This window comes from Sander lucioperca, chromosome 16, assembly GCF_008315115.2.
Source record: "Sander lucioperca isolate FBNREF2018 chromosome 16, SLUC_FBN_1.2, whole genome shotgun sequence".
NCBI lineage: Eukaryota > Metazoa > Chordata > Actinopteri > Perciformes > Percidae > Sander > Sander lucioperca.
This window is the reverse complement of record NC_050188.1, coordinates 2,492,997-2,515,350: the sequence shown is the minus strand read 5'-3', so window position 1 is coordinate 2,515,350 and position 22,354 is coordinate 2,492,997. Positions and strand designations below refer to the sequence as shown.

Here is a 22,354-nt window from a genome sequence, read left to right as displayed (position 1 = left end):
TAAGGGGTTCAGTGTCAGTGTTGCTGTTGCTTAAAGCTACTTCAGCAGGTTGGATGCTTGCCAACACAGGGGACTTGAAACAGAGGTCTTTGCTTGAGAGAGTGTCTCTTTAACCACTGGGCCTCCCTGCAGTTGTTTGTAATGTTGTGTCTCTGGCCACAAATAAAGGCAGGAGTTGCGTTACTGCCGCAGTCATGATGCCAAAGCAAACCCATTCGCCCAGTGATGAAAGACATGACCTGACCAAATTCTTGTCAAAGCCGGGGTAACATTACTGAAATGTATGGTGTAAGACTGCCACAACTTGCGTGGGAAACGGCTGCTATCAGAGTTCAGCATTAAGTCAGACTACTGAACAGTCTTTGGCAGTAGCAGCAACTAAACCCCATGCAAAGAGTTAAATAAGATCCCCTAAACTAGTTTCTAAAATCTGATGGAGACACAGCATCATGTTATCTGTTCATGATACCCTGAGGACAAATCCATTTATGTTATCAGAGACAACGCAGGCCACAAACCTGTCATGTCACGCACATACCGTATACAGTTTTACTGGCTCATAATATAAGCTCCCTTAGAGAAAGACTGAAGCTTAGTGAAGAATGTTCAACTCTACAGCTGGAGGGAGAGATCCTATGATAAAACCATGCCAATGCAAATACGATGCAACTATGTCTGTAGACAAACAGACTGTTGTGTCAGCCATCCTCAAAGCTTGGACAAAACTAGCCTATAGCCTTTCTGTTAGCTTACACATAGCATTACACAACATAGCATGCCAACACAGGCACTGACGTCTGGAGCTAAAGTCGTGGCCAGTGTGACGCTGGTCTTGCTGAACTTAAGTGATTTGATCAGTGAAGGTTTCATTCAATCAGCAGAAGACTAGTCATGGCATTAGAAAGAATTAAAGTACACGATGGTTCCACATGCATCCACCAAAGGAGGCCATTTAATACTGGGGCTGGTTTAGTCATAACATTGTTAAACGAGACTAAAAGTCTACAGTCATGCTAACAGCTATGTAAGGCTTAAGGCCCTGACACACTAGGCCATCGGCCAATATCAGGCGGTCATTGATTGTCTGCCACTGTAATAGCAGTCCAATAGCTGCTGATTTTAGTCTGAACCGACAGTGCCATCCCTCGAACAATGCAATCAAAGTTGCTCCATGTAGCCTTTTAAGCATTAATGTATCACTGTCATATCACTTTGGTTAATGAACTAATCAAATTACACTGGAGATTTTTCTTTACACTTGTGGCTTTCATTTCCCATGATCCCCATCACCTCCAGCCACACATTTATCAGTCTTCCAGCCACCTCCATTGCTTGTTGTTTCTCTTTTGCTGACAATGATAAACATGATGGAATGTTGGAAGTGATTTTTCCATGAACTTTATCGCTGTTCGTGCTGGAAAATACTACCATCTTCCTGTTTTTGTGCCAATAAGCAATCTTGAAGAATTTCCTGCCTAATCCAACCTGGTGAAATGCTACGAAAAATGCAGTAAAGAAGAAGTAAAATGCTGCCTACCTCTGAGCCATAATCAGTTTGAGACATTATAGCAGAAATGTGTCATCTATGTCAGATACAAAGCATATGCAAAGCAGTTTTAAGAAATATCTAAATGTAAATATACTATTTATAGCAAAATACAAATGCATTTTCCTCTCTATAGCAATACGATACATAAGACAATAGATAAATGAACTAAACTGGATAAAATGTAGATGTTCTGGGAAAGAGACATGATGCAACATCTGGTCAGCTCTCACAGACTCAAACACACACAAAAGATTCTTTGTACAAACTGAAAACTTGTTCTCTCTCCAGACCTTGTGAGATGAGATCAACAAAATGCAAAAATAATGCTATCACATGTTTTTGTGTGCGTGTGAACTGAATATTGCCACTTGTGCGTGTAATTATATGTTTAAGTGAGCAAGAAAGGGTGAGCATCTAAAATAACTCTTATTGTTCAGGGTGGGCATCCTGAAAACATCTTTGAGAGGGATGGAACATTCCTGGGACAGGAGGCTCTACCGGGGGAAGGAAGGGCAAGGTTATGACACACACACACACACACACACACACACACACACACACACACACACACACACACACACACACACACACACACACACACAGTGACGTTAAGAGCCAAGGTTAAAGCGTGTGAACCGGAAATGGGCGCCTGTCTTGCCAGAGCCGGCAGACAGGTTCAGAAGGTTTAGAGAGATCCGACCTGCAGACGTTCCCAGCCGTATTCCCAGCTCCGCTACGGAAGTCTGCGCTCTGTCTGCAGCATCCTGGAGACATTGCTCACCTCCGTCCACAGCAAAACATGTCTGTCACTCTGTGTGTGTGTGTGTGTGTGTGTGTGTGTATGTGATTGATAATGATGCATCCACAAGAACACACACATACAGTACAGTCAGATAACCCAGGGTGAGCTGTGTAATAGAAGGAAAGACTGTCCGCAGCCAAAGTCAACACATGCTGTTCTGAGCTGAACATAACAGGCCAGTCAGCGGGTTACACACACACACACACACACACACACACACACACACACACACACACGTGATAGTGGTCAAGTAAAGGACATCAAATACAACGAGGAGTCCAAAATATATCACAACTATTGTGATACTGACCAGTAACCATTTCAGAAAAGTTGGTGTGGTTAGTTTTTCCCTGTCCCAGCACTGAAAGGTAGCCACTCAGTCATGAAGCTTCCAACACTAGCATACCTGCCTCCTCCAGTCAGTTGTATAATTTCAGCGAGTGTGTATTAGTGCCAGTGATGCGGTATGGGTGTGCTTACGTGGTTGTCGGAGGTCTGTAAGGGGCTGAGCACGGGGGAGCCTGCTGGGCTGCAGAGCTCAGGGAAAGGGTTGGGGATGGCAGGCAGGGAGGCTGGACGCAGCCGATGTGCTTCCTGCAGGCACCTGCAGAGGGAGACACATACACTAATGTCATGGCTGGCTAGTCATCGCAACACTGACAATACTGCACACACATGATGATGCCGCAGGGTTTCCCCCAGTGTATTGCAAGCCCGGTGGCCCACCGGGCCTAAGTTGCCCCCTACCAGGTCTAAGTCTCTGGAAATTTTTTAAAAATGTATTTTTAAGACGTTCTTTAAACTACAGTTACAGTGGGACTGCTCGGTTGGAAACTTAGAAGTAGTCATATTTTCAAATCTCAAGTTAGCTTTTAGCAGTGACTTAATGTAGGGCCCCAATGGAATCTGCCTTTTAGCTTTTTTTAATTCTCAATTTCGCCATGCCATCCATCAAAGACAATAATAGTCTTTACATTAATGCTACCATCAGTCTGTGACTGGCCCCAGCTGGGCCTTTGGAAAAAAGACACTTACCACCAGGCGATATAGTATATATATATATTTAAATATATATGTATGCTTAAAAGTTATCTTTGACCTTTGATCAACAAGATATTTTGAGAGTTTGGTATAAAATAGCAAAGTGTTTGTGGCCTTTAAAATCACAATCAAAAACAAAACTAATGTCAAAATGCTTTAGAAGCTTATTAATAACACTTTTCTAATTAATGTGATTTTCAAAGAGTGTCTTATTGTCTTCATTTACCTTTTCTACAAAACAACAAAAGCACACAGTTCAAAAGACAAACAGGAGTGTTTCCATTGTAAAAAGATATGTAAATAGAGTGTCTTCCTATTTTGTTTTTTATACATATTTTCAGTTTTGCCAGCTGTCTTTATCTTAACATTAGAGAGTGAAATGGATGCAGGGGACAGGTAATGTGTATCTACCTGACGGCCTGGATGTGCATGGGCTGAGAGTGCCGCAGCTTCTCCCTGGAGGGGGAGGAAGGGAGCAAGGGCGGGGTGTGACGACGGTGGGACTGGCCCTGTCCCGCGTAGGCATGGTGCATGTGGTGGTGGTGGTGTGGAGCATGCACATGGCCATTGTTTAGGATTAGCGCCGTGTCTGCCTGCGTAGAGTACACACTCTCCATGGAGGAGTTCATGTCATTCACTAGCTGCTCCAGATCCACATCGTCGTCTGTAGAAGCGGGCGGACAGTGGGATGGGAGAGGTGGAGAAGGGTGGAAGAAGAAAGTGAGTGAGTGACAGCAAAAGTTGCACGACAGCAGATCCACTCGCCTCAGGAGGATCCTGTTAGGGTGAAACTCCTACTGTGCATACTGAGACAATGCCACATCATTCTGACCTTTAATTAGTTGTTATTTAACACAGTCAACAGTCTAAATATTGTCAGAAGCACATTGTGGTCCAGAACCATCGAGCACAAGAGCAGAGAGAACACACAGCCTTGTTATGAAGTATCACTACTCCTCGTGTTGGATTTCATTTTGGCTTGGATTTCTTCCAATGGCTGTGTATTAGACTAACTCGCTAGCTTCCCATTGGTCAGATTATGTGAAACCTGTCATTCAAGGGGCTGAGTTGTTCATCAAGCACTGTAAGTTGGAACCAACAGTCACCCACAGACTGAACCCACACTAAACCAAACCAGGGTGAAAGGGTCTCTAGAGCTGCTCTTGCAGGACAGTCAACAAGGCAGTTGCCAGTCATTGCTTATCTTTTAACCTGACCTGTTATTAATTAACTGAAGTCAGTCCAGGATTAATACTTAATACTGCAAAATCAATTGCCCTTCAGAAACAAATGGAGTTGAACTTGCAGACTGCATTTTCTAAACATACACTTCTTACAAGTTAATGTGCACTGCCAGCTAGTGGGGAAAAGTGTACTAGCGGGATTGAAATATCTCTCATAAAGCCAGTTTTAGGTCAAGGGCAGATGAGTGCAAGACTTAGTATGTCTGTTAAATGTCCCTACAAGTGTGGTATGTGCTTCTGTATGTGTGTGTGTGTACATGTGTGTGTCCAAAGCCCTTTGGTCCTATGTGTGTCCCACCCCAACACCACACACAGAATTCCTGACATTCCTGTCAGAAGAAATTACAGCACTCGGGGAACGTTCACGATCAGGACAAAGTAGGGCACCAAAACACGCAGGCAGACACACACACACACACACACACACACACACACACACACACACACAGAGGCTTGGACACCATGTACTCTATGCAGTGTTGTTGAGCATGTGCATGTAATTATACAGAATTAAACAAAAAAGTACACATTGTACTGCATGTATACACACACACATATACACACACACACACACACACACACACACACACACACACACACACACACACACACACACACACCAAAGCTGATCTCAGATCACAAAGAGGTATGCATGACACACATACACACACAGAAAAGACATTCTGGGACAGAAGGGCATGTGATGCTGGGGTTCATGAGTGGGACATGGGTTGGGGAGGGGACACACACACAGAAAAAAAACAAGAGAGCACATGTAAAGCTGCAATATGCTGTAGGCCTTTTTCACATTTTTACTTGTCACAGTAGGAAAAGCATGTGAGTGAGTCCATATGAATAATACCAGGAAAGGAGACAGCTCAATGAAATTCAGCCATCATTCTTTTTTTTTAAAGATTATTTTTTGGGGGTTTTCCCTTTATTCAATAGTGACAGTGGATAGACAAGAAAGGGGATGAGAAAGAGAGGGGATGACACGATTTTTATTATTTACACGTGCTTTTCTTACTGTAACATGTCAAAATAGCTTCTGTGAAAAAGGCCTATTACACATTAAAGGCTGCAGGTGGAGCGATAAATGTAACTCTTCAGAACTTCAATATCCAGAAATCTTATCCTCCATCTTAATTTTGGCAATAGGAATGTTTTTTTTTCTCTTCCCTGTTGAAGCACTACTTTGCGATTAAGGCTGATAAGCCGGCAGGAGTTTTACATAAAAATGTAGCCTAGTGCAGCTTTAAGAGGATAATGATGATTTCATTGGCATTCCTCTCCCTCCTCCCGTTGCTGGCTTGGCCCACACTGCACTACTGGCTTCAGTCGGTGAAGCCAGAGAACATATAGCATGAAAATGCCTCCTCCTTCTCTTCTACTAACTGTGACTTTGAATGTACGTAGATGAACTGCAGCAGCACTCTGGTTAGCTTCTGACAAACAAAACCTACCATACAAGTGTGGCCAATTCATTCCTGTAATATCCCAGAATACACTGAATGAGCGCTTTTTGTCCCTGGCCACTTCAACCCGCAATCATCGATCTCTGACGGCAGTCTCGAGGTCAGAGAAGAGAGCTGGGTGTTCAGGTTTTTAAAGGGCAAAGTGCAATTCAATTCCTTTATTTGCAATAAAAAAATATATACTCCAGTTATATTTATCATAAACATGCACTTGGTACTTTTGCAGAAGGAGTCAACAAATCATTTAATTCTGTACCGAAATCACTTTGTATTTTTTGTTGTCAGTGTAGTCACATTTTGCATTGTAGGAAGCCCGTTTTTTCCTATGGATAATAAAGTGAAAGTGAAACTAGTAGCTCTCGTTGGACGCAGAGAAAGCGTTTGATCGAGTTGAGTTGGCTTTGGTAATTCTTTTTCTAATTGGATTAAAGTTTTGTATAATAACTCAGTCGCATCAGTATTAACTAACGATATTATATCCTTTCGAACTTTCGAGAGGCACACGCCAAGGTTGTCCCCTTTCACCTCTTCTGTTTGTGATGGCAATTGAGCCCTTGGCTATTGCCATTAGGAGTAATCAGAATATTACCGGCATTAAAATAAATGAGATTGACAACAAAATAGGCTTATTTGCGGATGATATTGTGATTTTTTTATCCCACTTAGAACAGTCACTACATCACTTGTTTAATACCATTACTTCTTTTAGTAAGCTTTCCGGTTACAAAATTAATGAAGGCAAATCTGCTATTCTTTTCCTTAAGCATTCTGAAAGAGTAAATCCCCCAGTTCAAACACCATTCAAAATAGTTAGAGATAGCTTCACTTATCTTGGTATTAGAATTACCCCTAAAATTGACGATTCAGTAGAGGCAAATTATACTCCAGTAATAGAGTCTATTAATAAATGGTCCATGTTACCAATTTCCATGAAAGGGCGTAGCAATATACTTAAAATGAATGTTCTTCCGAAATTTCTCTACCTCTTTCATTCCATTCCTCTTGGTCCTCCTACTCATTTTTTTTCAAAGATGAAAAGCATGTTCTGTAATTTCATTTGGAACAACAGACGGGCTAGACTTCGCTTATCTTTGCTTTATCTCCCCTATGATAGAGGAGGCGAGAAACTCCCAAACCTCCAATGGTATTATTGGGCTGCCCAACTTACTACTACCTCTTGTTGGTTCTCACAAGAAACGCCACGTTCCTGGATGAGTTTGGAAAGAAGCATGACATCCCCTCTACCACTCAATTCATATTTATATTCAGCTAACTTAAAAGGATTAAAGACATTAACACATAATCCCTTTGTTAAAAACTCGATTATGGTATGGTATGAGGTTCATAAACATACTGGTGAGTTACCTGTGTTATCTCAATTTACACCAATCTGGGGTAACAGTGCTTTTACACCTGGCAAACATGGTATGGGCTTCAAAATTTGGGTAAACAAAGGCCTAAGTAAAATTGCTGATTTATTTAACAATAACATTCTCATGTCATTTGAAGATTTGAGGCAAAAGTATGACATCCAACCACAAACTTTTTTTAAATACCTGCAGATAAGAAGTTATATATTTAAGATACAGAAATCTTTATTTCTACCTACTCTTAGCTGTATAGAAGAAATAGCAACAAATCAACACCCTAAGAGGGGATTGACGTCAAGTTTTTATGCAATAATCATGGATGGATCAAAGGTTTCCTCAGAGAGTAAGAGATTGGCATGGTGTGAGGATTTAAACTCTGCAATCTCAATTGAGGAATGAAGATTTGCTTAAAATCTCAAATACAAACAATAAATACCCATTTTAAATTACTTCAGTATAAGTGGATAATGAGAACATATGTAACACCAACTCAGCTAAATAAATTCAGCCCCAATAATCCAGACACGTGCTACAAATGTGGAAGAAAGGGCACATTATATCACTGCCTATGGGACTGCCCACAAATCCAGGCTTTCTGGAGGGAAGTAATGGATATGATTTTACATGTAACAGGTATAAAGCTATTATTAGACGCCAAACTGTGTATCTTTGGCATTTTTCCCGTAAATCATAATCTCAGCAAGGCAAATAAATCTATGATTACTTTCTGCATCTTACAAGCTAAATATACCATAGCCAAATCTTGGAAATCCACTATCAAACCAAGTGTTAATGTCTGGCTTGCAGGACTGTCAGACTGTCTTGCACTGGAAAAACTCACTTTTACGTTAAAGGGTAAATATCTCGTCTTTGACAATATGTGGAGATCCTTTATGGTGTTCTTAGAGGGGAGGAAAGCATTGGAGGCATGCTTTCGGTGTGTCAACCATCAACAAATGAGTATTGCTATGTATTTAGTATGCGTCTGTTTGTCTTTGCTTAATTTTATTTGATGTGCTTTTCTCTTCGGGATAACATTGGGATAAGTTAACATTTGGACCACCGGTGATTCTTAAGGACGACTTATGCTGACTTACTGTGTCAAATATCGCATGTTACAGCCCTGTCATGTTTATGTTTATTTTATTGAAGATGAGCCTTACTGTGACAGTTCTGATTTGCACCTGTATTATTTGTTGTAGTGTGATTATTTTCTGAAAATTAATAAACACACTTGTTGAAAAAAAAAAAAAAAGTGAAACTAGTGACGTCTGAGCACACTCATCAAACAGGATGTGTAAGTGCGGGTGGATAAAATGCTTTCCTCTCTTAATCATTACTGAGATGCAAGTTTCTGAACTTTTAACTTTAACTAACTAGCATAGGTCTGTATTTATAAAGCTCAATGGATTAACTCTATTGAAGTGAAGCAGGGCAAGTCTGGAGGAAAAGCACACAAAACAAATAAGAGGCTTCATAACAATAAATTAAATTAAAAAAACATTAAATCTGGTACAGTATATTGGCTGGCTTACATGCAGTCAATGCCATGGTATGTATGACACATGTCGTCAGATCATCATAAAAGACAGGCCCAGCATAAATGAAGGGCGTGTAACCTGAGCCTGGCATGATCTAAATATATACAGCACGTCCATCAGTGAGGTTGATGTGATCTTTCTCTGGAGTACAAAGTCAGAATAAAACAGCAGCTGGGTGTCTTTGACTCTGGCTTTTTTACTACAGCTATCAATCAGGTTTTTTTTCTACCAAAACATTATCAGGGAAACTCAATGATTGATGGCTACACTAAAAACTGAATGAGTCTCCTTAAAAACAATAGACATTTGACAGATTAAGGCTTATATAACTATATGATGGTCTTTAGCATAGGAAATTCAGATCAGTTAAACATCTCATCTATTTATTTATTTATTCAGAACCAATCTTCATCTTATTTTACTGGCGTCTGCTCTTTGAACATTAACTAATCTGTAAAAGGAGTGCTTGTTTCCCTAAACAACTATTATAATCCTTCTCTTGCATGCAAACAGTGCAATATGGAAGAACTAACTGCTGCTATTCAGTGATGCTGATGCATGTGAGCCACATACTGTAGCTGAAAATTCGGATCACTGTACACAAACCTACAGTACACTTTCTTTTGCAGAAAAGGACATAGTAAATTCTGTGTGTCCTTTACTTTAAAAATGCTATAAATGACATTTAGAACATTAATATAGCAGCAAACAAATATCTGCTGCATAACGATATAGTGGAGTAATAGCATCTGGAGAAGAGAATGAAGTCACACTCACTCTATGTGTGTTAATCTGAACTTCTCTGTTCTTTGTTTTGGTAGGTGGGCTGGGTGCACGTGCATGTTAGTGTATGCAAGTCCCTCCCCTTGAAACTGTTGCCCCCCCCTCCCTCTCTTCGTGTTCGGGTCCCACTGGCTAGCTAATCTCCGCCGCTCTGGCCCAGGCCGGGAGTGCATGGGAGAGCGGTGTTCAAACGGCCATTATTACCCATGGTGGCTGGATGGAGTCGTAGCAGAAGCAAACCCAGCCCAGACTCTGAATGTCGTAAATAACACCTTTAAGTTAATTGCTGCAATCTATATTTTTTATGTGTAGGTAAGGAAAGCAGGAGTAATATTAGTGCAAAAGTTTTTCCAGTTGTTAAAAAGGAAGAGAAAGACCCCTCTTATCACTCTGGGGTCGTCTGTGGTGTCACAGCCTGTAATGTAACCACAGTGAGTATGAACCAGCATACCTTCTACTATATCCACACCCTGCCCCACAGACATATGGCCTACGTACCATAAACTCCCCTCTGCCCTGCACTGGGTGACCTATAGGCCTATATATACACACCATCCACTCGCCCCTGTTCATGTGAAGTCTTAGTTAATACTCTCACAGAGCAGACAATCCACTTAACCACCAAGCCAAGTGAAGGATAAGAAAAAAGGTTGGGGAGAGATAATTTACATTATCTCCACAAGTTGGCCGCTTTCCAAAAAGGATTCCCAAGATTTTCCACAATGGCTGAAGGGATTTCTAGGAATATTTTAGGAGCAGGCTAATGCGTGCGCGTGTGTGTGTGTGTGTGTGTGTGTGTGTGTGTGTGTGTGTGTGTGTGTGTGTGGAGGGGGGGTTGTAGAAAAGTGCTGAGCAGTGCTAAAAAAAGTGGGGGAGGCACTTTAACACTTGTCTATAACCTCTCCATCTGGAGAGCAGAGCCTGCAGTGATGAAGGGAGACAATGTCCTAGATGGAGTTGGCGATAGTGAATAAGATGGGGGATTTATAGGAACACAGGAAGAACGTTCAGTGGAACCGCAAATGTGTTTCGGCTCTGGAGAGATCCCATGAAGAAAAGTATGAAAAAGGGAAATATGGAAGTAACTGTGTCATCCATCTTTTACAACATTACGAGTAGATATAGAGAATGGGGAATATGACAATATTTCATAGTTTCTGATTTTCATCCCTGTATAGATTTAACATAGGTTGGATGAGGAGAGGAGAGTTACCATGGTGATGTGGCACATTTTGATTGGCTGAGCGCTGAAAGCCTGGAACAATCAGCTCCTCAGGCCTGCGAGAGGAAGTGCGGTCCATGCTCTCCTGTCAAAAAAGGGAGAAAAAATAAAGATTTTATTGCGGTACAAACCATGCAGTGGGTTTGACATGTCGAATATTTCAGTGAAGGGTAAGACAACATGTTATTTTCAAAGGGTCAGACAAAGGGTGGGTTCATGCCTCTGCTTTCTAGGAACATCAAGCCTTAAGTTCAGACACCTGTGACACTTTGACCCTGTGGCACTGTGACTTTATGACCCCCCCCCCCCCCCCCCTCTCTCTCGGACACGTGCACACTTGCACACATACTAGTCTTAAACTCACAAATGGAAACTCACATTAGATACTGATTTGTGCGTATCAGAAAAAAAATAGATACCAGAAAACATACCAGCTCACACATATAAGTTCACACGTCTGGAGATGCACGCACACACTGCCAAGCTCCTCACATATTGTCTAATTTGAAGCAGCCTCAATGCAGGATAGCTGCAGAGCAGAAATGGAGGGAAGAAGGCCAAACAAATTGTCAATCTTCCCTTTTCCAGGAAAAAACAGAACGAGGAAAGCATTGCTTCCAGGAACTGCTCGTGGCCAGGGGTCCAGTTGTGCATTCATGCACGCACACACACTCGCAGCTCCCCTCAGTGCTTCAGAAACATCCATAAATGCCCAGAGTAAGATTTATAGCTCTGAGAAGCCAAAAGCTTTCCAAGGAAGGCAACTTGGCTACAGGGCCTGTGTGCTGACAAAACAAAGTCTGCAGGCTTCAGCTAGAGCTACAACAACTTGCTCACTAAACTCCCTCTGATATCTTACTCATCATATGAAAGACAAGCCCTTTTCATACATGCACTGCAAACCTAAAATTATCTGGACATTACCTGGCGGAGCTGTATGTGAGAACACAAATGTCCGAATCAGTTGGACTAGACAATAAATGGTATTTACCCTGCCAGCAAAATAGCACAAACTCTGTTATCTCTGATTATGTCCAATATGTGAGAGTTCACAGCAAAATAATGGGCATGTTGATAGCGTTTCATGCGGCTCATGCAGAACCAGAAGAAATCAAACATCAGGTTGAAGAAGAAGAAAATGTCAACTGAAGAGACGACGACATTCAGGAACTTCTGTTGGTAAGAGCCAATGCCGACATTGTCAGACAAATTCAAGGAACAACAAGAGACTTGGTTGTTTATGACCCAAATTATGAAAGCATGGTGTAATCTGCATCATGTCCTGTCAGCTGCACACTCTACCCAGCGCCAAGCCAGGTCTAAACCAAACCAAACGTTTTTCCAGTAAGTGAGAATGTGTCTGACACAGACAATCTCTTGTTGAGTCCTACATGTGTGAAAGGGAAAACCCCGGACTATTTTAGAACCAGATTTCTCAGACATTGCCTGGAGTTCATAAAGTAAGAAACAAGCCAACATGCAAACAACAATGAGCATTACTCCAGATGAGATAACCTCGCATTTACCTCTTAAACTCTGCTGGATCCTAGATAGGTCCATCTTTACAAGCTGATGTTGCATGGACAAACCATGTAAATTGAAAAAAAAAGCTAGTTAGCTTAGCTTAGCTTAGCTTAGCACACAGACTGGAAATGGAGAAATAGCTAGTCTGACAATGTTCAAAAGGTAGAAAGTGTGGCAACCAGCACCTTTAAAGCTCACTAATTTAGATGATAGAGATAACTTACTATTTGTTACGTCTGTAAATTATGTGCCAGATTATTTCTTGGCTAAAAGCAGTAACTAAATGAAGCTAGGATATAGGAAATAGTGGCACATAAAGCCCCATAAAACTGTGAATTGACGTTTTTACATTTCAGTTTTTGTACAGATAAAACAAATGAGATATAACGAGTTAAAAGATCTTAGAAAGCTGTTGGTAGTGGGATTTTGTTACCTTTGGAAAGAGCCAGACAGGCGGTTTCCAGTCTTTGTGTGAAGCTAAGCTAACCAGCTGCTGGTTGTAGCCTAATACGGCAGATGAGAGAGTGTAATAGATCTTGTCATCTAACTCTTAAGCGAAATTCTATTTGCCAAAGTGTTTTACTATTCCTCTAAGATACAAGATATGTCAGGCTGTATTATGGGGAAATGTGGATACAATGATGCAAAGACACACTTCTGCTAAATGTACATCATCTTAACTAAATAAATAAATGAAGGTGTAAGAATCATATAGCTACAATGAAGAGTTGGGAGTGGCACATAGAGAATATGTATGTCATTGTTTTTTAAATGTTAGGAAACTTAAGGACAAATCAAGAGTTTAAGAGAGAAATTTTGTTGTTGGTAAACATTACAGCCATACGATCTGTGTGTCCGTAATTCTTCTTTCAGCACTATTAGCACTGGTTTGGGATTACCTTTTCCTGGCCATAAGAGTGTACTTGTGTCCAGTGCATGGAGTTGGGGGCAGGACAGTGTCCTAGATCTAGTAACAGATATCACTAGCAGCGGTGTTAATATATAGCTACAAGTAAACCCAAGGAAAATCCCCCCCCCCCACCTCCTCAGCAGCACTCGTGCAGTAAGAGTCAGCTTTACAGCTACATTCCCCATAAACACATTGTGAACTCCCAGTAATACACTTTCTCTGACTTTAGTCTGAAGAGATAGTGTACTGATGCTAACTCAATGGTCAACTAGGTCCCGAACTGACAAAGTAACTTTAAAGATGTGGATTGTTTTTCCAATAGTTACAAACAACATTCTTGATATTACTAATCTTAAGGGTGTAAGTAGTACAGTACATGAACACTTAAGGTTTGTGAGTCAGTCATCGAATCTTGTGTTTTAAGTTTCACAACAGCCCTCATTCATCAAATCTTGTTTTTCATCTTTCAATGTGACCAGACAGGATCTACTGAGACAAAATATATATATATATATACTGAGACAAAATATATATATAGTGCTGCTCATAAGTATTCATACCCATGCTAAAGTTGAATAAAAAGAGGAATAAAAAAATCATCTTTTGGAAATTGATCTTAATGCCTTAATTAAAAAAATGAGGAAAAATCCAACCTTTTAAGGACACCAATTTTTTTGTGAATGAATAATGTATCGTAAATAAATAAATGTTCTTCCTTAAAATACAGGGGCCATAATTATACATACCCCTATGTTAAATTCACATAGAGGAAGGCAGATGTTTATTTTTAAAGGCCAGTTATTTAATGGATCCAGGATACTATGCATCCTGATAAAGTTCCCTTGGCCTTTGGAATTAAAATAGCCCCACATCATCACATACCCTTCACCATACCTAGAGATTGGCATGGTTTTAGTTCAGTTAGCCTAATAGCTGGTTTGATTTGCATTGATATGGATCTTATCTCAGTTAGCTATTATTTGTATGTAGTTGTATCTCCATTAGGCAGTAACATGATAAAATTATCCAAAACAAATTAAAAAACTAGGGGCAATTTTTGTTCTCCTTATCAAAGAGTAAGCCGTTTTTAAATATATGAAATTAACTATAAACTATTTTAGCTGATCTGAATAGATAGTGTGCAGACCATGTTGATGTGGCTTCTATGGTGTGCAATAAAGTGCCTGTTGTTAAAAGGTGAACAAGTTTGAGTCTGCTGCCTTGCTAGCAAATCTGTGAGGCTGCACTTGGGCACAGAAGTGCTTTTGAGCTAAATGCTGACGTCAGCATGCAAACATATTCACAAGGACAATGCTAACATGCTGATGTTTGTGTACCATGTTCAATATCTTAGTTTAGCATGCTAACCTTTGCTAATTTGTGCTAAACACAAACTACAACTGAGGCTGATGGGAATGTCATTAGTTTTGCAGGTATCTAGCCATCAAAGTATTGGACATATTGACCTGATGATGGCGCTAGATGAAAAGTTACGAGCTGACCAAAATTAGTAGGATTCATCCTGAGCGACAAGAATATCTTAAACAAAAATTGTATGGCAATCCATCTACTGTTTAAGATATTTCAATGTGGAATAAAGTTGTGGACCATTTGACCAACGTAAAATTATAGCTAGTTGACAAAACCCAAACCCAGCACTACTGGTTTTCTTGGAGGACTAATTGGTTGTTTTTGTATCTTTGGCAAGATTTACAGAAATCACTTTATTAAACATACTTTGCGGATGCAATATGCTGGTGGATTGACTACAGTTTGTGCTAAAAACCATGTTGAGTTCCTTCCAAAGGAGATTTCTTTAAAAAAAAAACTTAAAGTGCTCATATTATGCTAATTTTCAGGTTTATAATTGTATTTAGAGGTTATATCAGAATAGGTTTACATGGTTTAATTTTCATAAAACACCATATTTTTGTTGTACTGCACATTGCTGCAGCTCCTCTTTTCACCCTGTGTGTTGAGTTCTCTGTTTTAGCTACAGAGTTCCATCTTTGTTGGGAGTTGCACACGCGCAGTACCTAGGTGAGGACTACTACCCAGTCAGAAGCAGAGTATGAGGGCGTGCCACGCTAGCAGCTAGGTGAGCATTATAATTCAGCATTATGTCACGGAAGTAAAGGCTGGACTACAATAGAGCTGTCTTTTCTCTGGAAGATGGTAAGTGCCTTTGGGGTGGACTTTGGGCTTTTTCACTTTGTAAACCTATAACATGTACACAAACTCTATATAGAATGCAATAAAGGAAAGGGAAAAAGCCAAAAAGCACAATAGGAGCACTTTAACAGGTCAATGAACAGTGTCAAACGGTTGTCAGAGGTTGTGTGAAGAAATCTTGTTCAAGGTTGCTGGCTTTGAACAATGTTGTCTCCTCCCGCTTGTTCCTTTCTTCTGGAGGACTGCTTGCTTTGATTCTCTGTCCTACTGAAATTAAAGAGTCATTTCCTGTGGTTTTCTTGGATTTGAGTTATTTCTCATCTTCAAGACACATTTATTTCAACCAATGTTATGGTTCTTGGAGTCCGTAGAACTTCTACAAACGTCTCCGCTGTCACTCCACTGTCACTCTATAGCCCCCAGCATTAACATCTAGGCATTTCAACATACTTTCAGAGAATCAATTGCTACGCTTCCTCGAAAGCACAAGTGCGAGACTGAGCGTGCCCATTGCCGCGGTGACCACTGTGTACAGCTGCTAACATCTGAGCTCTCAAAACATAAAGATAGGAATAAACTGTAATCCATGTTCTCAGACAGAACAGACACGTTCGGGACTGTTTGCATAAATAGTGACGTTCGGGGGAGGATCTGTTGAACGCTTTATTCTTTCTGCTCTTCCGACTGGTTAAAGTCATAACTCAGCTGAGCTTCGAGTGTGTGCACTGTGGTTTCTTAGTGCTCTGCAGTTCATGTGTATGCACATGAACAAATACACACTCATATATAAGGAGATGGGAGGGAAAAAAAGAGAACTGCTTCCTCGGAGTCATCTCTGGCATTGATCCAAAGTTCTCACTAAGATAGACAGACGCATACACTTTGGAGACAGGCCTGGAACGAAGCCCAGATTCCCAAACATGCCTGCCGTTATGTAAGTATGTAGAAAAGAGGGCTCATTTGCTCCTTATCTATACACATTAAACCTACAGTGAGTGCCTGCAGAGAGACTCCATGGGGCATATGTGCGTGTGCCATGCTGTGTCACGTCAACGGGCAAGCTTTACATAAAAACACACACAGAGCAATGTTGTAACCCACTTCTCTCCCTCTAACTATCAAACTGTTTTTTTTTCTAGATGCAGAGAGGAGGAATGTTGTTTTCTATGGGGGATTCAATTCACTATTCACTGCAGTCTTACTGGTGCAAAACCCTTTCCTGGAAGCTAACGTGACCCAATAGAACTTCATGTCAGCTCAACAGGGGCTCAGCGGTCCCACGGTTTGGGTTAGCAGGGAGGTGCATTTATGTACCTCCACTAAGAGGAATAAAGCAGCTGAGGCTACGTCACCTCTATCGTGACATCCGTCCCAGTAAGACGTCATGCCATCAATCCCATGCTTTCAGGCCTGTCACACAACAAAGCCCACTGCTTGTTATTGTTGTTTGTTTAGTGCTCTATTTATAGACCTTCACGATGCTCTTTAGCCAAATTCTTTAGGTTACTGGAGGGTTGGAGAGGAGAAAATCCGAGCTAAGAAACAAAGGGCTCATTCTGCAAAAGTTGGACAGTGGAAGTGGGTCTGTTGTGCTGCAGATATGCCATATTTCACCCAACTAGGCTAGGAGTCATTTACTGTGAAGCAAGTAGACTCACAGAGCCACTGTACAAATGTTGATATACACATAGAGGTTTGTACAACTATACATGTTAGGACGTTCCCCTAACTACAGTATTTTCCTAACTCATAACCCAATCCTGAACCCTTTTCTAACCTAAAGATAAAAAGATAATTCCAAATTTAAAGCTGCAATAATCAGTATTTTATATTAATGAAATAATATGTGTAACATGAACAGTGAAAAGTTAGCAACTAGCTTGTAAACACAGAGGAGCATTTAGCAGCTACAAAAACACATATTTTGTCTTAGGAGACAGAGCTAAAGGAGATAGAATATTGGACTTACGCTCCCCTGGTGGCCAAACAACAATCCAAAAAAACATTCAAAATAAATGCTAATTTAGCTCAGTGTCTGCTAACTACATGAACAGCCATCTGTTTGCTGAAACATACACCGTAACAACTTTAAAGAGGTGATATGCCAATAAAGGTGTTTTCAGATTCTAGTGCTTACTTCTATTTTTAAAGTGGATCTTACTTTTGTAGATATTTACATAATTATTATTCATTATGATAACATTTTACTCACCAACTTCATTTCTGAAATGAGAGAAAAAGGCGACAATGCAAGAACGAAGTTCAACGCAGCAAATACACGAGCAGTTAGCTAACAGCTAACTTACGTAGCTTTCAAATTATGCAGGAAAATAGCAAACTTTGCCCCACAGCCGAGTTCACAGGTGTCAATTTGACTCAATACAGTTTGTTTATGGACAATATAAAAATGCTGTAGAATAAATGTACCAACATTTGAGCCAAGATATCAATCTTAATCACATTTAATTAATTACTTGGCAAAGACAGCGTAAGCTTTAGCATTAGCATGCACACAGACAGCACTATCTACTAACAACTAGAGATGTTCCGATACCGATACCAGTATCGGTATCGCCTCCGATACTGCCTAAAACGCTGGTATCAGTATCGGGAAGTACTGGAGTTAATGCACCGAACCGATACCACGTAATAAAGCCCTAAAGAAAATCTACGTGAAAGTAGTTTATTTATGTTCTTTTTCCGTTATAACTGACTGTCAAACTGGAGAATATAAGAAAGTTCTTAAAAAAAGGATCCAAGTTGAATTTTATTGAAATAAAAGGTCAGAACGATATTATAAACAAACTATTGTTTTTCACATAAATCATGTAGTATTACTCCATTTTTCTACCTGGTCATCCAAGGCACTGTATTAAGCCTCACACATAAATTATCCCTTTAAGTTAGTTAACTTTAGTACAAAACATACTAACAATGATTCTATTATCAAAGCAGTTAAGGTTTGCGTGACTTCCTGCCATCACTGATTACAATACTATTACTTTTCCATTGTTCTTGTTTGTCCATCGTGGATACATTGACGACCTCTATAATCAAGGCATTTTGCTTTGACTATCGATGAGGTGGAATATGACTCAAAGACATTTGGACTTGTCAACCACAGGTGCAACTAATTACATTAATAATGGGAGCAATGGTATTGTGTATGCTGGCTCACAATTGGCAAAGCCAAAAGAAATGGGGCCATCGTTAAAGTTAGTTTTTCTCTGCTTTTTCTGGTATGACAAGTCAAAATATCCAAAGTAGAAGGGTCTATAGCCCTACATGAGCTTTTCTGTCTCATGAACCAAACTGTAGTGTGTACAATTGCTGTAACATGTTCTTGATTAAGATGTTCTCATCCAACACTGACAAGCACTCATACATACAACACGCAAAATATTTACCTGGTAGTTTGAGGGACGCAAGAAGTAGTCAGGGCATCCCGCTAAGGCCATGGTGTTCCTTCAGTGTTCCCTCTGTAGGGAATGACACCCTCTGGTCTTACCAGCACCCTGCTCATGAAGGAAGAACACAGCACAGGATACACAACGTATGAAATATACTGTACATAGAAAAGAAAGCACCTATCACTAAACTGACTGATTAAAAAATGATTGAAAAAAGAGAAAAGTAATGAGGCAACTCACGAAAAAGTAAATTTGCAAAATTAACAAACCATCCCAAGTGAGTGTTGTGATCCGTGCTAAACACCATGCAACAACTTTGTCAAAAATGGTATCTATTTGGTATGCCTAAAGACAAGAGACAAAAAAAACTACACCCCTCTCTCTGCTAAAGAGAAAACAAAGCCTGCATGTGCGAATGAATGTGCGTGCATGGATGAACATGTTCACACCAAATCCAATGTAAACACAGCCATTGTGTACGACACACACACACACACACAAGTCACTTCCCAAACAAAGCCTGGGGCTTAAGACTAAATAAGAAACCCTCTCCAAGCTAGCAACACATGACCACTCACCACCTGCAGACTGAAGGGGACGGCAAAAAGGGGGGAAGAGGGGGAGAGCCTTTCTGAAGGAACCTGAAATAGGAGTCGGCTTTTCCACTGCATTGTGCAGCATTATCTGCTGTGAGTGAACAAGGGGGAAGTTTTGCATATGTGTGTGTTTGGAAAGAGGATACACACTGCAACAAATTTCCATTTCAAACTCTTCTGCATTGAGTCTTGTGTTGCTTGGATGACCATGCAAATCAATTTATTTTGCTGCATTGTTATATAGAGGGACATTGATGCAAGTTATCTTCAAAAGTGTTAACAAAAAAACAAATAGCTAACTTGCAGCAACACCCAAAACCAACATTTGTGAGGAATATGAGGATAAATGGGTACCTTGGCCCCGCATCATGTCATTTTTGAATCAGATTTCTTTCTTTATTGTTTTGGCTGGAAAATCCTATCCTCGCCTGTTGGTGGAAATCCCAGATCCCCATCAAAATCTAGTCGACTGCTCCCTTTAAGAACTCATACATATCTGCCCACCCAATTTCATGGAAAGCTGCAATAACATTTAGAGAAGTCCAGCTCATTCTCTCAATTCAAGAAAAATACAAATGATCCACAAAAAGAAGAAATGCCTTGTTAAAGATCAATTTTTCTGCAGCCCACACACAAATTTCAGGAAGGTGCTGCAACCGATACTGCTTCCAACAAAGGTTCGGCAAACTGAATACACACACACACACAGACACACACACACACACACACACTTAACTCTGCATCTCTCTCACTAAATAGCTCAAATCACTCCTTGACTCTGCTGGTTTCTCTTCACTTTCTCACCCAGCATGTCTCCATTGTACAGGTCATTATATAACAGATATCAGATGGTTCAAACAATGTCTCTTCCTCCTCCTCCTCCCCGCTTCTCTCTCTCTTTTCACCCCACTAATTACTGTTTCCACGGGGGCTTTGCTATCTTTAGATTGCTCTGTTGACTGAGAATATGTGTCTAAATGTGTGTGCACAGTTGCACACACATTGAAAACACAGCCTTTCAGCTGCTGATAATTCCACTTCCCCCCCACTGCGACCGGTTTTATATCTCACACGTTCTTACATAGGCTTATGCGTGTGGTCACACCTATCAAACTGCTGGCCAAAAGGGCAAGCGGGGCTGATCGTATGTTTGACTAATAAGCCTGAAAGCAAAGCCAAAGCGCTTGACATTTGCTGACATTTGTGGTTCCTCCTGTAGAGAAAGGGAGTAATTCAGCTTTACTGGTCATACGAGGAGATCTACGGAGAGAATTAAATGGAGAACGGAGCAACTTAATAATGCCACACATGTAGACCCACTGGTGTGTTGAGGAGTAGCCTAGTTGTAGTGTTAGAAAATAACTCATTAAGTCAACAACATCTTCTCAGATGCTCTGCATCCTTTATATGCCAATTTCTTCATGGGCTATATTACCTACCTGACAGACTTTAAGATATCTACAGTGACTTTGTATCTCATGCCACAGCTGAAAATGTCAGTAAAGTCTTATCTCTGCCAACAAAAACGTTGGTAAAGTAAGTTGAAAGGCGTCTCACCTCCTCTGCATCCATGTGCATGAGCATTAAGCTGAAGAGTGTCTGACACTGAGTTAAACCATATGCCTTCCACACTACAAACAAATAACCTAAGTGCTTACGGTAATCAAAGGGCAGCACGCAGCTCAAGAATCGTGTCCGGGACGCACGGCGGAGCAGCACTCGGCGCGCTTCGACTGTCTTCGTCTGGATCTCCACACACAAACTGATTCCCTCCCTAAAAACTCGTTCCCTCTATGCTCTCTCTCGGCTGTTCTGTCGTCTGCACCCTTTTCTCCCCGAGGTGCTTTCCTTGCGCACGTACACACATGAACGCAAACTTGCACACACCCCAACACACGCACACATGCACTGTTCTCAACCAGCACTTTTCGACCAGCTGACGCTACTCGCTCGCTCTCCACACACGCGTTCTCTCTCTCTCTCTCTCTCTCTCTCTCTCTCTCTCTCTCTCTCTCTCTCTAAAGGAAACCTCCTCTCTTCGCCCCGCGCTGTTCACAGCAGCACACTGCAAAAAGTAAACATTTGTTTTACAAGCTGTTGTTCAATATACAAATCCCACGTTTAACCAAACAATTACGAGGATACGAATGTATCCCCAGAGCTTTCACTGACGAAGCGGTCATCTTATTTTAAAAGAATTTCCACGTTTTTAAGACTCAAATTAACTGTGAAGGTTGACATTTTTTGCAGTGTGTTCAAGACCTGACTTTAACCCTTCAAGTAGAGGGGGCCTTGACACAGGCACAGTTGATTATAGAGTGATCCATCCATCTGGTGTCACTACTGCAGGTTTTTACAGTATGTACCTGCTGTAGCCTGCAGCGCATTTAGTTCTTTATGTCAAATATCTCATCACTCATATACAGCGGCAGAGTAACAAGACAGCCAAACTCTAAAGTTCCTACAGGCATATTACAGCAGGAGTTAATCTCACTATGTCACTACTACTGAGTAGCCTACCATAAACAGAATGTATGGTGCAATGTGATCTTGAGTACAGTAGTGAGTAGGCTACTATAAACAAACAGAAGGTCGCAACAGAATATTGCATGTGGCCTGAAACCATAGAGGTAAAAAAGGAAAATCACTCTCACCCTATTACTGAGCACCATAAACACACATTAAGTACATTTGGAATTTGTCAAATTACACATG

General features: G+C 40.8%; 1 protein-coding gene across 4 annotated transcripts in view; it reads right to left on the bottom strand.

Moving 5' to 3' along the window:
• The window catches only part of LOC116041221 (growth factor receptor-bound protein 10-like), a 90,529-nt gene extending 68,935 nt beyond the window's left edge, over positions 1-21,594 (bottom strand). Inside the window, exons 1-6 of one of the 4 annotated variants that reach the window (XM_035993085.1) lie at positions 21,298-21,593; positions 19,622-19,730; positions 19,041-19,148; positions 11,019-11,112; positions 3,804-4,056; positions 2,832-2,955 (exon numbers count right to left, since the gene is read on the bottom strand). In XM_035993085.1, the coding sequence (XP_035848978.1) occupies positions 2,832-2,955; positions 3,804-4,056; positions 11,019-11,112; positions 19,041-19,091 (522 nt within the window). In that variant the 5' untranslated portion in view covers positions 19,092-19,148; positions 19,622-19,730; positions 21,298-21,593. Of the gene's footprint in view, positions 1-2,831; positions 2,956-3,803; positions 4,057-11,018; positions 11,113-19,040; positions 19,149-19,621; positions 19,731-21,196 lie in introns of all 4 variants that reach the window. The other 3 variants (XR_004102872.2, XM_031287100.2, XM_031287099.2) reach the window with 3 other exon arrangements.
• Between the last annotated feature and the right edge of the window lie 760 nt (positions 21,595-22,354).